Source organism: Orycteropus afer, unplaced genomic scaffold (assembly GCF_000298275.1).
Source record: "Orycteropus afer afer isolate SDZICR_OR568_19922 unplaced genomic scaffold, OryAfe1.0 scaffold00612, whole genome shotgun sequence".
Classification (NCBI taxonomy): Eukaryota; Metazoa; Chordata; class Mammalia; order Tubulidentata; family Orycteropodidae; genus Orycteropus; species Orycteropus afer.
The window spans coordinates 411705-426426 of NW_006922199.1; the positions used below are offsets into that span (position 1 = coordinate 411705).

The following is a 14722-nucleotide window of genomic DNA, read 5'->3' on the forward strand; positions in this document are numbered from 1 at the left end:
CATTAAAAAATGAGCAGAAGACATAAATAGAGGATATTCAGGTGGGCAACAAACACATGAAGAAAAGTTCAACAAGACAGAAAATAAATACTGGTGAGGAAGTGGAGAGTTTGGGACTGTCACATACTGCTGGTGAGACTGTCAAATAATACAAACACTGTGAAAAGCAGTATGGCAACTGCTTAAAAATTTGGAAATTAGAATTCCCATTTGATGCAGCCGTTCCATTACTAGGTATATATCCTAAAGAAGTGAGAGCCAGGACAAGAACAGACATATGCACACCCACGTTCATTGCAGCACTATTTACAATAGCCAAAAGATGGAAACAACCTAGGTGCCCATCAACTGAAGAATAGATAACCAAACTATGGTATATATACACAATGGAATACTATGCAACCCTAAAAATATAACGTAGAATCTGCAAAACACCACATAATGTGGATCAACTTGGAACATCATGCTGAGTGAAATAAGTCAATCACAGAATGACAAATATTGTATTAGTCCATTATTGTAAAACGTCAAGGAAAGGTTTATATATGGAAATAAATTTTCTTTGTTGGTTACCAGGCGTGAGAGGGGAGGAGAGGGAGCACAGTTAGATAGGTGGAGACAAGTACTGATTTGGGTGAAGAGAAGGGCCATATACCAAATATAAGTGATCAACATGGTGGCACTGAGAAAGAGGAAGACAGAGAGAGGTGCACAGGAGGTACAGATAACAAAAATGAATCCTTTTGCACATACAGTACTGTGTTGTTAGTGAAGGTGGGTAGATGGGTGGACAAGCTAAACTATTAGGTATGTCTATGAAGCAGGGGAGTGTGCCCATGACCATGTATAGGGTTGGCAGATAAGGTTTCTACAAGTGTTATTTATTTGTATGTTCTGTAAGAATTCCCAGGTATATAGTAGAGCTGACAAGGAACAAGGTGGTAGTCACTTCTTGGCCACAGCTAGCTACCTAGAGGGAGCAAGTAGTTGGACCTGTGGGCTCGGGACCATAGTTAACAGGGGACAACTGGCATAACATACTACACAAAAACACTGTTCTACATCCTACTTTGGCGAGTAGCAACTGAGATCTTAAAAGCTTGCAAGTGGCCGTCCAGATGCAATGATGGGTCTCTCCCCATCCAGAGCAAAGAAGAATGAGGAAAACCAAAGACACACGGAAATAATTAGTCCAAGCGATCCTCAGCCTACAGCACTATGAGACCAGAAGAACTAGATGGTGCCTGACTACCACCGTCAACCCCTCAGAGAGGGATCTCTGTAGGAGATCCTGGATACAGTGGGAGAACAATGTGGAACCATACTCAAAATAATTGAAGAAAAAAAAAGGGACCAGGTTTGCTGGTCTGATAGACCCTAGTGGAACCACTGAGACATGGCTCCTAAGGGCCCTTCAGGTCTGGAACTGAAGTTACTTCTGTGGCTTCCAGCCAACCAAAAGACAGGCATATAAACAAAACATTTATATTAGGTAGATACACTGCTTGGAGAGATCAATCATGGGAGAATAGAAGGGCTGTGTATGCACAGGGAGACAGCTTGAGGAGCAGGAGTGCTTGGGAAGAAAGGACACAGGGAAGAGGTAACTATGAGGAAGTGAGAGGGAAGCTGTTGCACTGTGGGAAATTGCAGTCAATGCCATGAGTTGTAAGGAAAGTGAATTTTCTCTGTAAACTTTCACCCAAATCACAATAAAAATAAATAAATAAATAAAAATACATGAAGTAAACCAACTAGAATTATAAGGGAAAACTGACAAACCCACAATTATAGGTGGAAATTTTAACACTCTTCTCAAAATAATTAATGAATAAGCAGACAGAAAATTACTAAGGATACAAAAAATCTGAACAGCACTATTAACCAATTTGACCTAACTGACATTTATAGAACTCTTCATGTTAACACAAAATATCTAACAAGATAGATTAATTTCTGGGCCATGAAAGAAGTCCCAATAAATTAATAAATAACATAATAATTTATTATAACAAAATTTGTAATTCATTACTTTACTAACATTTTATTAGTAAAATAAATTAACATCTCAAAGAATGTTCTCTGATCATAAAGCAATTATAAACTAAAAATCAACAAAAAAATACATGTAATATCCCAAATATTTAGAAACTAAATTACATCCCAATAGCCCACAGGTGACAGCAGAAAACAAAAAAGAAAAATTAGAATGTACTGTGAGCCTTCTAAATGAAATTTTCATAAATGAAAATGTATGGGATGCATCTAAAGCAGCACTTAAAGGGAAAATTTTAATAATAAATACATCTGTATTTGAAAAAAGAAAAGCCTCGAATCAATGACGTGTCTTCCAGCTAGTTTCCTAAGGACAATTCCAGTAAAACAGTAAGAAAAAGGAAAATTAACATGAATATTTCCATCAAAAAGCCAATTATATCCTTTAAAAGCATAATAAAAAAACTATCATTAATAAACATATTTCTTCTATATGGCAGAAGAAAGAATGGAATAGTACCTTCCAATGCTAAGAGAAACAGAACTGCCAACCTAGATTTTCATGCATATTACGTTATCATATTCAAGAGGAAGAGCTACAGATTTTTAGAAAAAAAGTTTACCACCAACAGACTCAGTTGAGGAACTTCTAAACAGATGTACTTCAAGAAGAAAGAAAATGATTCCTGAAGAAAATTCCAAGATACAAAAAGAAAAACTGAGAAAGAAATTGGTAAACATGGGTAATCAATCCTAAACAAATACTAATTGTAAAAAAACAACAAAATAATTTAGAGAACTAAAAAGAACAAGATGATATTATAACATTTAAGAACAATGATACATAAGACAGAAGGGAATGACTGACGTGCTATGGAGTGATATGGGAGTTGTTCACATATAACTCACCGTCATCACGTCGGATCCTAGCAACCCCACTTTGGGTTTCTGAGGTGGTATCACTACAGAAATAGATTGCACAAACTGCCTTCTGAGGAGTGGCTGGTGGGTCTGAACGCCAGCCTTCTGTTCAGCAGTCAAATAAATGCCTTAGGCACACTGATTGTTTTGTCTGTCCAGAAACTCCCTCTTGTGGAAACCCTGGCTACTACTACCACCACCATATTTAACTATCCACCAGATTTCTGAGAATGTCATTAAATTAGTACAGTGAGGTCATAATTGGCAATCATTGATGGTCCAGAGATGGGCAGCTAACCATTTGGCTGCTAATCAAGAGGTCTGAAGTTCAAATCCACCAGCCACTCTGCAACAGAAAGATGAGTCAGTCTGCTTCTGTAAAGATTTACAGCCTTGGAAATCCTACAGAGCAGTTCTACTACGTCCTATAGGGTCACTATGAGTCAGAATTGACTTGAGGGCAGTGGGTTGGGTTTGGTTTTTCATTACCTTCCCTTCCAAATGCTAACCTGTAACAAATCATCCCTGAGCTGCTATCATGTTAAGGAGCTTCCAAGCAAGAAAACTCAGTCTCTTTTGACTCTTTGGTATTTCCTGTCCAGTTGTGGATCTCTCATAGAATCATGGGCCAGACAGGTCTTTGAAGAGATCACCTAGGGCCACCTCACTTTTACAAATTCGGAAATATTCAAGCCACTGTCAGTCTATTTATACCCTCTCCTCACTTATTGACTATCTTATTATCTGACATTTCACAACAATAGTAAGAAATGTACTATCTATTTTACATATTAACAACACACATCTGTCAGTAATGAATGTTGGGGTACAAGGCGAGAGTAACATTGGTTGTGATGGTTTAAGGTTGTACATCAGTCACCTTGGCTGGGACGTGATTTTCAGTGGTTTGGCAGTTATGCAATGATGCAGTTATCTTCCATTTTGTCACCTAATGTCATCATCCTCCATTTTTCCATAATGGTGATTTCTGCATAACAACCTGGTCTTTGGAACCTAACCATGTCAATAAGGAGATGATGTAATGGCAGAGTTAAGCCTGAACTCAGGTTTTCTAACTCTAAGATCAGTGTTCAGCAAACAGAATAGATTATAAATTTGTGGTGGTCCCTTCAGGGAAATACTACGAAAGAAATCCCTCAGGCACATCCCTGAGAAAACTTCTAAGGCAACAGTCTATAGCTATGGAATATATGACATACACTCATATAGCAAGTTTATATATGAAGGGACATGAAGTTCAGGGATAAAGTCATCAGAACACAGTTGTGTATTGATCACAGGCTGGTTGGTTAATACAAATACATCACTTAGTTTAGCTTACCATATAAAAAAGAGAGTAAAATATTTCTGGTTCAAAGTCCACAAATGTTATTACAGTGTAGCAAAGTCAGTTAAATGTAATTACACTAGTCACAAACTTACCAAATAAAAACAAATATCTTTAAGTCACAAACCTAAATTAAAATATGACATGGCTGTATGTTCTGGTTACCCAGTGCCACTCTGACAAGAATATACCACAAATGGAATGGCTTGAAGAAATAGCAGTTTATTCTCTCACAGTCTGGAGGCTTTAAGTCTGAGTTCAAAGTGCCAGACTTTAGGGGCTAGGTGAAAGCCCCCCAACCTTTGACTTCTGCCTCCTGCTCCTGGCCCACTGAAGCTAGAGGTTTTTCTTCACTCAGACAGCTGCTGGCTGCTAAGGCTGACAAGCCCAAGGTTGACAAGTAAGGCATAGTCCTGATATTACCAAACCACATGGCAGGCCATTAATTCCAGTCCATTAAAAGTCCCAAGATCAGCAAAGCATGGCAGGCTGCTGAATAACAACTCAGCTATATGCAGGGTTCAAGTGTGCCATAGCTGGAAACCATTCCCCAAGGCTTCTCCTTATATACAGGAAGCAGACTACATCCCTAAGGCAGCTTACTCAGCTGCTCCAAAAGAATCCACCATGGAGTTAATTACCAATCTCACCATAAGGAATAACTACATTCAGCTGCCCAGCCACTCAACCAGGCCCAGCCAAGTTGACACACAAACTTAACCACCACAGTAAACTTCACTATTATTAAATAACTAACAGAACAGAAACAATTGCAAATTGCCTTCACTTTAGACTGCAGGTCTGTTCCCAAAAGTCTTATTAAAAATAAGTATTAACTGACATTTTTTCTATTGGGAAATGTTCAAAATCATTTTTCAAAAATGCATCCACAGAAAACATTGTTTTTGTACTACAATTGCTCACAAACACTTAGTTTCCTCCTTCTAAGTATTTGGAAGGACTGAACCTCCCCACCTCATTCAACTCATGCACAGCCAAGTCACTTCCCTGGCTATAAAGGTAGATGGAAGCAGTATGTTTCTTCTAAGCAGATGCCTTAAAAGCTAGTGTGTGCTCTGATGTATTCTCTTTTTTCCTTGTCCTGACAACCAGTAATGTTCCAGACAGTGGCTGCTCCATCAGTCATGGTCTCAAAATGAGGATGACAGCAATGCTGAGCAGAAGCCCCCAGCTGATATCAATGAATTATGAACATACAACATAAGCAAAAAATAAACCTGTGTTATTTTAAACCACCAAGATTTGGGGGTTATTCTTCACAGTCTACTTAGACATACATAACACCTAAAATATAATTTTAAAACACTAAAAACTCCTAACATACATTCTATTAATTTCAAGAAATTACCACATGTATAAACTCTCCGATCCTACTTCCTCTGAGGTTCGGGGGAAAAAAAAAAAACAAACCCACTTCATGTACCATTTATTTAAAATAGACCAGTTTATTCCCATGTGCCACAACACTATATTAAAACCTTATGGAAGCCCACATAAACCCTCTGTTTGTCCTTGTTGCCACCCCCACTGCTGCTGCTAGAGCTGTTGGTGGAGGGTGGAGGAATGGGTAGTGGCAGCAGCAGAAGCTGAGAGAGCAACTGGGGGAATGGAGCAAAAAGAAGCAAGTAGGAACGGAACAGAAGCATGCTGAGCCCTGTCTGCTGTTCTGCCCAAACCCCCACCAGAGCAAGCCCGAGAGCCTGTGTGCAGAGCCGTGTCTTCTGCCTCTTGCCTGTATCTCACCCATTGTCCAGTACTGTAAAGATTCTGGGCTTGAGGTCTTTAAAATCATTAGGGACAAATAATAAACAAAAGAAGAACTTCCTTCTCTTATAAAGAAAAAAAAAAATAACTTTATGAGATCATGGACATATATGCTGTCAGACTTTGTCCAATTGTACATTAGGACCATATATCTATTATCAGACTGTTCAGGGATAATTGGACACTAACTCTAAACTGACATCAATTCCAGGAGGGCCATAATATCACTGTGGCCCAACAGTAAGAGTTGGCAGGTATCGATTTCAGGTTATTAATGAAGTTTAACTCTGGTATCCACCACTCATCTGTCACTTTGTTATACTGTGGTAGCTTGTGTGTTGTTTTGAGGCTAGAAGCTATGCCAGTATTTCAAATACCACAAGGGTCACCCATGATGGACAAGTTTCAGCAGAACTGAAGAAGGAAGGACAATGAATAGCAGTGAAACACTGTCTGATATATTACTGTAAAATTCTATGAATAGCTGTGAAACTTTGTATGATATAATGCTGGAAGACGAGTCCCTCAGGTTGGAAGGCATTCAAAATACAACTGGGGAAGAGCTGCCTGAGAGTACAGTCAAGCCAAATGACATGGATGGAGTAAAGCTTTCAGAACCTTCATTTGCTGATGGGCAATGACTCTAAATGGGAAGAAACAGTTGCAAATATTCATTAATAATGAGAATATGGAATGTGCAAAGTATGAATCTAGGAAAACTGGAAGTTGCCAAAAAATGAAATGGAATCCATAAATACTGACACCTTAGACATTAGTGGGAGGAGTCAGCCGCAGGGATCCAGGTGAGGGGAGGGAACCCAGGCCACGCCCCATAAGCAGCAAGGCGGGAAAGTGGGAGAAAGGAGAGTAAAAGGCAAGGGGGACTGGGACAGAGTGAGGAGTCAGCCACAGGGATCCAGGTAAGGAGAGGTTTCCAAACACCTAAGAGAGACAAACGTGTCTGTTGGTTTGTTCTACTGTGGTGATGTGTGGCTGTGAGTCTTGAGGCTGTGCCACTGGTGTTTCAAACCCAGAGGGGTGGCACATGGTGCACAGGTATCAGCCCGGCTTGCAGACTGAGACAGATGAGGAAGAAGGAAGAAGCCATTCACTTCTCAAAGACTTGGCCAGGGAAAACCTTATGAATAGCAGAGAAACACTGTCTGATACATTACTGCGCAACTTTATGAATAGTTGAGAAACACTGTCCAATACAGAGGAGGAGCATCAGTCACTTAGGTTAGAAGGCTCTCAACATAAGACTGGGAAAGAGCTGCATCATAAGAGCAAAACCAGCCTTACTAATATGGATAAGTTAAAGCTTTCGACACCTCCATTTGCTGACACAGCACCACTCAAATTGAGGAAAAACACCTGCAAACATCCATTCATCATTAGAACATGAAATGTATGAAGTATGAATCTAAGAAAATCGGAACCTGTCAAAAATGAAATGGTCAAGAAACCATAAAGGATCTACATAAATGGAAGAACATCCCATGACTGTGGACAGGAAGATTGAACATTGTGAAAATGTCAGTTCTACCCAAAGCAATCTATACATTCAATGCAATCCCAATCCAGATCCCATCAACATTCTTTACGGATATGGAAAAACCAATCATTAACTTTATATGGAAAAGAAAGAGACCACGGATAAGCAAAGCACTATTGAAGAAGGAAAACAAAGCAGGAGGTCTCACACTGCCGGATCTCAAATCCTACTATATAGCGACAGTAGTCAAAACTGCCTGGTACTGGCTCAATGACAGATACATAGACCAATGGAATAGAATTGAGAACACAGAAACAGATCCATCTATAGTCAGCTGATCTTTGACAAAGGCCCAAAATCCATTAAATGGGGAAGAGAATGTTTATTTAATAAATGGTGCTGGCAAAACTGGAGATCCGTTTGCAGAAAAATGAAACAAGATCTGTACTCACACCATATACAACAATGAACTCCAGATGGATCAAAGACTTAAATGTGAAACCTAAAACTATACAGCTCCTCAAAGAAAATCTAGGGTCAAATATAAGCGCTCTAATATATGGCATAAATAGACTATCAAGCATTAACTCAAAATGCACAAACAGCAGAAGAGAAACCAGATGATTGAGACCTTCTAAAAATTAATTTTTTATGTGCTTCCAAAGACTTCTCCAAAAGAGTCAAAAGAGAACCTACAGATTGGGAAAAAATATTTGGTAATAACATATCTGACAGGGACTTATCTCTAGAATTTATAGAAAACTCGAACACCTCAGTAACAAAAAGACAAACAATCCAATTAAAAAATGGACAGAAGACATGAATAGACACTTCACCAAGGAGGATATTCAAGCAGCCAACAAACATATGAAGAAATGCTCACGATCATTAGCTATTAGAGAGACGCAAATCAAAACAACAATGAGATACCATCTTGCTCCAGCACTAGTAGCAAAGTTCAACAAGACAGAAAATGACAAATGCTGGCGAGGTTGTGGAGAGATTAGGACTCTCATACACTGCTGGTGGGACTGTAAAATGGTACAACCATTGTGGAAAGCTGTATGGTGATTCCTTCAAAAGTTGGAATTAGAAATACCATTTGACCCAGCCATTCCATTACTAGGTAAATACCCTAAAGAAGTGAAAGCCATGACAAGAACAGACCTATGCACACCCATGTTCATCGCAACACTATTTACAATAGCCAAACGATGGAAACAACCTAGGTGTCCATCAACTGAGGAATGGATAACCAAACTATGGTACATAAACACAATGGAATACCATGCAACGCTAAAGAGTAAAGTAGAATCTGCAAAACACAGCATAACGTGGATGAACTTGGAGGACATTATGCTGAGTGAAACAAGTCAATCACAAAAGGTCAAATATTGTATTAGTCCGTTATTGTAAAAGTTAAGGAAAGGTTTATCTATAGAAGGAAATTTTCTTTGTTGGTTACCATAGAGATAAGTATTGATTTGGGTGAAGAGAAGGGCAATGTACCAAATGTGAGTGACCAATATGGCAGCATTGAGGATGAGAAAGACATAGAGAGGTACATGGCAGGTACAGACAACAAATATGAACCCTTTTGCAAATACAGTACTGCATTGTCAGTGAAGGCAAACATGGTATATGGGTAGATAGATGGGTGGATAGGCTGAACTATTAGGTATGTCTATGAAATGGGAAGTGTATCCAAGAAGATATATAGGGTTGGCAGACAAATGATCCTGTAAGTTTATGTGAATGATCAGAATTCCCAGGGGTATAGCAGAGCTGACAAGGGGCAAGGTTGTGGTCACTGCAGGAAACATCAAAAGAAGATGGAAGGAATACACAGAGTCACTGTACCAAAAAGAACTGGTAGATCTTCATCCATTTCAAGAGGTAGCACATGATCTATAACCAATGGTATTGAAGGAGAAAGTCGAAGCTGCAATGAAGGAACTGGCAAAGAACAAGGCTCCAGGAATTGACAGAATACCCATTGAGATATTTCAACAAACGGATGCCCCACTAGAGGCACTCACTTGGTTATGGCAAGAGATTTGGAAGACAGCTACCTGGCTAACTGAATGGAAGAGATCCATATTTGTACCCATTCCAAAGAAAGGTGATCCCACAGAATGTGGAAATTATCAAACAATATCATTAATATCACATGCAAGTAAGATCTTACTGAAGATAACTCAAAAACGGTTGCAGCAGTTTACCGACAAAGAACTTCTAGCGGTGCAAGCTGGATTCAGAAGAGAACATGGAACAAGGCATATCACAGCTGCTGTCAGATGGATTCTGGCTCAAGGCAAAGACTACCAGAAAGATGTTTACTTGTGTTCTATTGACTATGCAAAGGCATTTGATTGTGTGAATCATGACAAATTATGGATAACATTGAGAAGAATTGGAATTCCCGAACACTTGATTATACTCATGAGGAACCTTGTTCGAACGGAACAAGGGAACACTGCATGGTTTAAAATCAAGAAGGGAGTGCGAAAGGGTTGAATCCTTTCCCCATACTTATTCAATCTATATGCTGAGCAAATAATCCGAGAAGTTGGACTATATGATGAAAAACGTGGCATCAGGATTGGAGGAAGAATCATTAACAACCTGAGATACGCTGATGATACAACTGGACCAATAAGCAGCATCACAATAAATGGAGAAAAGATTGAGGTTGTCAAAGAATTCACATTGCTTGGTTCTACAATCGACACCAATAGAAACAGCAGTCAGGACGTTAAACAATGTGTAGCACTGGGCAGGTCAGCTGCAAAGGAACTCTTTCAAGTGCTGAGGAGCAAGGATGTCTCCTTGAGGACCAAGGTGTGCCTGACACAGGCCATGGTGTTTCCAATCGCTGTGTGTGCATGTGAGAGCTGGACAATGAATAAGGAAGACTGAAGAAGAGTTGATGCTTTTGAGCTGTGGTATGGCAAAGAATGCTGAAGGTACCATGGACTGCTAAAAGAACTAACAGATCCGTCCTGGAGGAAGTGAAGCTGAAATGCTCCTTGGAGGCGAGAATGGCCAGACTTCGTCTCACCTACTTTGGTCATGTTGTCAGAAGGGACCATTCCCTGGAGAAGGATGTCATGCTTGGAAAGGTGGAGGGTCAACGAAAAAGGGCAAGGCCTTCAATGAGATGGATTGACACGGTGGCTGTGCCAATGGGCTCAAGTATAGCAAGGATCATGGAGCCGGTGCAGGATTGGGTGGTGTTTTATTCTGGTGTGCATGGGGTCGCTGTGAGTCAGAAATAACTCAATGGCACCTAACAACAATAACAGACAATTATACCATCTACTGTGTTGGGAATGGCAAATTGAAGAGGAATGGTGTCACACTGTACTTCAGGATAGATTTTGAAATGTTCTTTTTGATGATGCATATGACACCAAAGTCACTGCAGTCACGTTGATTCAACTCACAGCAACCCCTCCTTGGGTTTCCAAGGCGGTATCCGTATGAAGTAGATTGGCTGATCCACTTCCTGAAGTACAATGCTGTCAGAGATGGGATAAAATCCATATGCCTGCAAGAAGACCAGTTAATATTAGTGTTCAAATTTATCCATCAACTACTAAAAACAAAGATGAAGAAATTTACAATTTTCACCATCTTTTGCAGTCTGAAATTGACCAAACATACAATCAAGATGTATTGATAATTACTAATGATAGGAATGTTAAAGTTGGAAAAGAAGCAGCATTGGTAGCTGGAAAATATGGCTTTTGTGATAGAAGTGAGGCTGGGAATCACATGACAGAATTTTGCAAGACCAATGACTTAGTCATTGTAAACACTCTTTTTGATCAGCATAAACAGTGACTACACACATGGACCCTGTAGATGGAATACACAAGAATCAAACCAACAAATCAACCAACAAATCAAACCAACATCTGTGGAAGAGGCAATGGAGAAACTCAGTATCATCAGTTAAAACAAGGCCAGGAGCTGACTGTGTGTCAGATAAGGCAGATATACAACCTGGCACTTGTAACAAGGACTTGAGAAGCCAGGTGAAACAGATATGGGTGATGATCCTGGAACCCAGAGGTTCAAAGGAAAGGATAAAGTAGTAGATCAAATACCAATTAGAGGAAGAGACTAAACAAAAACAGTGAACAAGGCAGGATATGGAACAGTGAACTGCCAACCAAAATAGCATGGCCATTTTGAAATACCACATGCAGCATACTAACTGAGGTAAGAACAAGATAACTGGGCTCCACTTGCCCAAGACTGCGCCAGAATTCACACTGGTGATCAGTAACCAGAGAAGTGTCACCAGGAGACCCCTTTACCTTCTCAATCTCCCAGTGACCAGTGTCACATACCCTTCACTCTGACCCACCTGATGGCTGGTCAACCCCTATCAATACTACCAGTGCTATGATGTTTTCTTCTTTCTTTTGATTTACCTTTTACCTTAGCTCCTCCCTCTCCCCACCTACTTCTGCTTTTCTTCTCTTCCTCTTCACTTTTTAAAGAATTTTTCACTTGATCCTGTGGAGCAAATGCCCACCCACCACCACCTCTGTGGTCAGCAGCACTCACCAACACCACTCCTTGGTTGTCACTGCATTCTCGCATTCCCAGTACAGTCATGTTTGGCAGCAGTGCTTCCATTAGTACTGGGCTTTTTAATATTTCTTATTTTTTTCCACTCTTCTTAGTTCATCCCTGTTTTCTTTTTCTTCTCTTCTTCCTCTTCCTACTTTGTTTTCTTTGTGTGTGTGTAATCCTGGGGAGTAGGTGCCCACCCCTTGCCAACTCTGAGGTCAGTAGGGCTGTTACCACTCCTCCAGGGATGGTGGTGCATGCCCTAGGAAAGCAAGCTCCACATTTCAACTGCATTTGTTTTGAGTAGTTAACAACACTTGTGCCACTACTGTGCTGTTATTCTGTATTTTTCTCTTTCTTCTTAATTCTTTTCTCTCCACCTCCTTTTTTTTTTCTTTATTCCAACCTTCTGCTTTTCATTCTCTTTCCTCTTTCTCGTTTTTGTATCTCACGGAGCAAGTACTATGACTTGCCACCTCCACATTCAACAGCACCTACCCTTCCCTCTCCACATTTGGCAGTGCATGCTCCCACAGAGGAAGTACCACATGTACACTGCAGTTGTGTTTGGAAGATTATATGGGCCAGAACGGCACCACTTTGTTTTTTTCTCTTTTTTCCTTCGTAAATCTTTCCTCTCCCTGCACCTCTTTTTATTTATTTGGTTTTTTTTTTGGTCTCTCTTCCTACCTTTTTCTTTCCCACCCCCCACCAGTCAGGAGTTAAGAATACTACCCAGCCACACTCACCATACCTGACACCCCATTCACTCAGCAAGTGACATCCCTTGCTCCAGCACTACAGGATCAACAACAGACAGCAGATTAACACCCACCCACCTTGGTCACAGCCCCTTTAGATGACCAGTGATTAGAGGCTCATGCCCACATTCCCACCCACTACTAAACCCATCCGAAGACTGGTGGTGAGTGCTTCAGTAGTGCTAAATTCTCAACCAGAGTAGCATCCTCGTAAAATTGCCCAGATATATTAAAACAAAAGAATACACAAAAACAGGGTGAAATAAACCAAAGTCCAGCCAACAAATAAATATAATAACACCACAGAGTCTTGGAGATTAAAGGCAACTTCAAGTAACCCCCCCAAAAACAGGACAAGATGGATCAAACAAGTAACCAAAATACAGGAACAAAAAATCTTCCAGAAGAAGAAATGCTATTGCAACTATATGATAAAGAACTCAAAAAGAATTATATTTAGGTACCTAAAATGAATTGGGAAAATGATCAAACAAAACACATAAAACTCTAGAAAAATAAAAAAAATAATAATACGAGAACAAATTGACAAAATAAATGGAAAAAATAGAAACCATACAAAAACAGTAAAGAGCAATCCAGAAAATTAATACTAAAATTTCAGAAATGGATAATGCATTGGAAGGGCAAAGGAGTACAACAAATTAATGGAAGACACAATTAGCAAAACAGAAGTCAAATCTCGTAATACTTATCAGAGGAACAATCAGAAAAAAGAATGGAAAAAAAAAAAAAGAATAAAGCCTAAGAAATATGTGGGACACATCAAGAGGAAAGAGGTGTGATTGGAATTCCTTAACAGAATGACACCAGAAAAAAAGAAAGAAAGAAAGAACCAAGAAATCTGTCAAAAATTTGTTGGAAAAAAATTTTCCTAAAATCATGAAAGGTGAGAACACATGCATTCAAAAACCTCAACAAATTCTAAATGAGACAGGCCCAAAAAGAAAATAACAAACATGTATCATAAATTTCAAAAACCAAAGACAAAGAAAGAATAATGAAAGCACCTCAGGAAAAATGGAGGTCACCTACAAGGGAGAACCAATAAGACTAAGGTTCTACAAAGAAAAATAAAGGAAACCAAAGATACATGGAAACAATCAGTCGAAGGGACTAGTGGACCATGTGAACCTCAACATATATGACCATGAGACTAGAAGGACTAGATTGTGCCCAGCTACCACCGTCAACCATTCAGAAAGGGATCAGTGTAGGAAATCCTGGTTAGTGTGGGAGAAAATGTGGAACAAAACTCAAAATCATAAAAAAAGACCAGCCCTACTGGTCTGATAGAGACTGGTGAAACCCCCAAGACTACGGCCCCTAGTCACCCTTCAGATGTGGAATTAAACTCACTCCTGTGGCTTTCGGCCAAACAACAGACAGGCATATTGGGTGAACATTTTTACCAGGTAGATATACTTCTTACAACAATCAATCACAGGACATGAGAAAGGCAGTATTTGCACAGGGAGATAGTTCAGGGGACAGGAATGCATAGAAAGGAAAGACACAGGGAAGAGGTAAACACTGGGAAGAAGTGGGAAGAGAGCTGTTACACCATGAGGATTGCAGTCAATGCCACGACACAACATATGTATGAACTGCTGTATAAATTTGCTCTGTAAACTGTCACCCAAATCACAATTTAAAAAGGGGGGAGAGGAGCCTTAAGGCTCTAAACTTTTTTTTTTTTTTTTTTAATTGCTTAGCTCTGCTGCATCTTTGTTCAGTTTCTTTCCAGTTGTTCTATCTTTCAAAGAAAGTGGTGTATTAAAGTCTCCCACTATGAGTGTGGAGTCATCTATTTGG

The 14722-nt window shown here is 39.7% G+C and overlaps 1 protein-coding gene across 1 annotated transcript in view; it reads right to left on the reverse strand.

Annotated features, from left to right (window-relative positions):
* MAP3K2 (mitogen-activated protein kinase kinase kinase 2) overlaps nucleotides 1–12173 on the reverse strand; it is a 153630-nt gene extending 141457 nt beyond the window's left edge. Inside the window, exon 1 of the mRNA XM_007956397.2 lies at nucleotides 12020–12173. Coding sequence (XP_007954588.2) covers nucleotides 12020–12173 — 154 coding nt within the window. The remainder of the gene's footprint in view (nucleotides 1–12019) is intronic.
* Between the last annotated feature and the right edge of the window lie 2549 nt (nucleotides 12174–14722).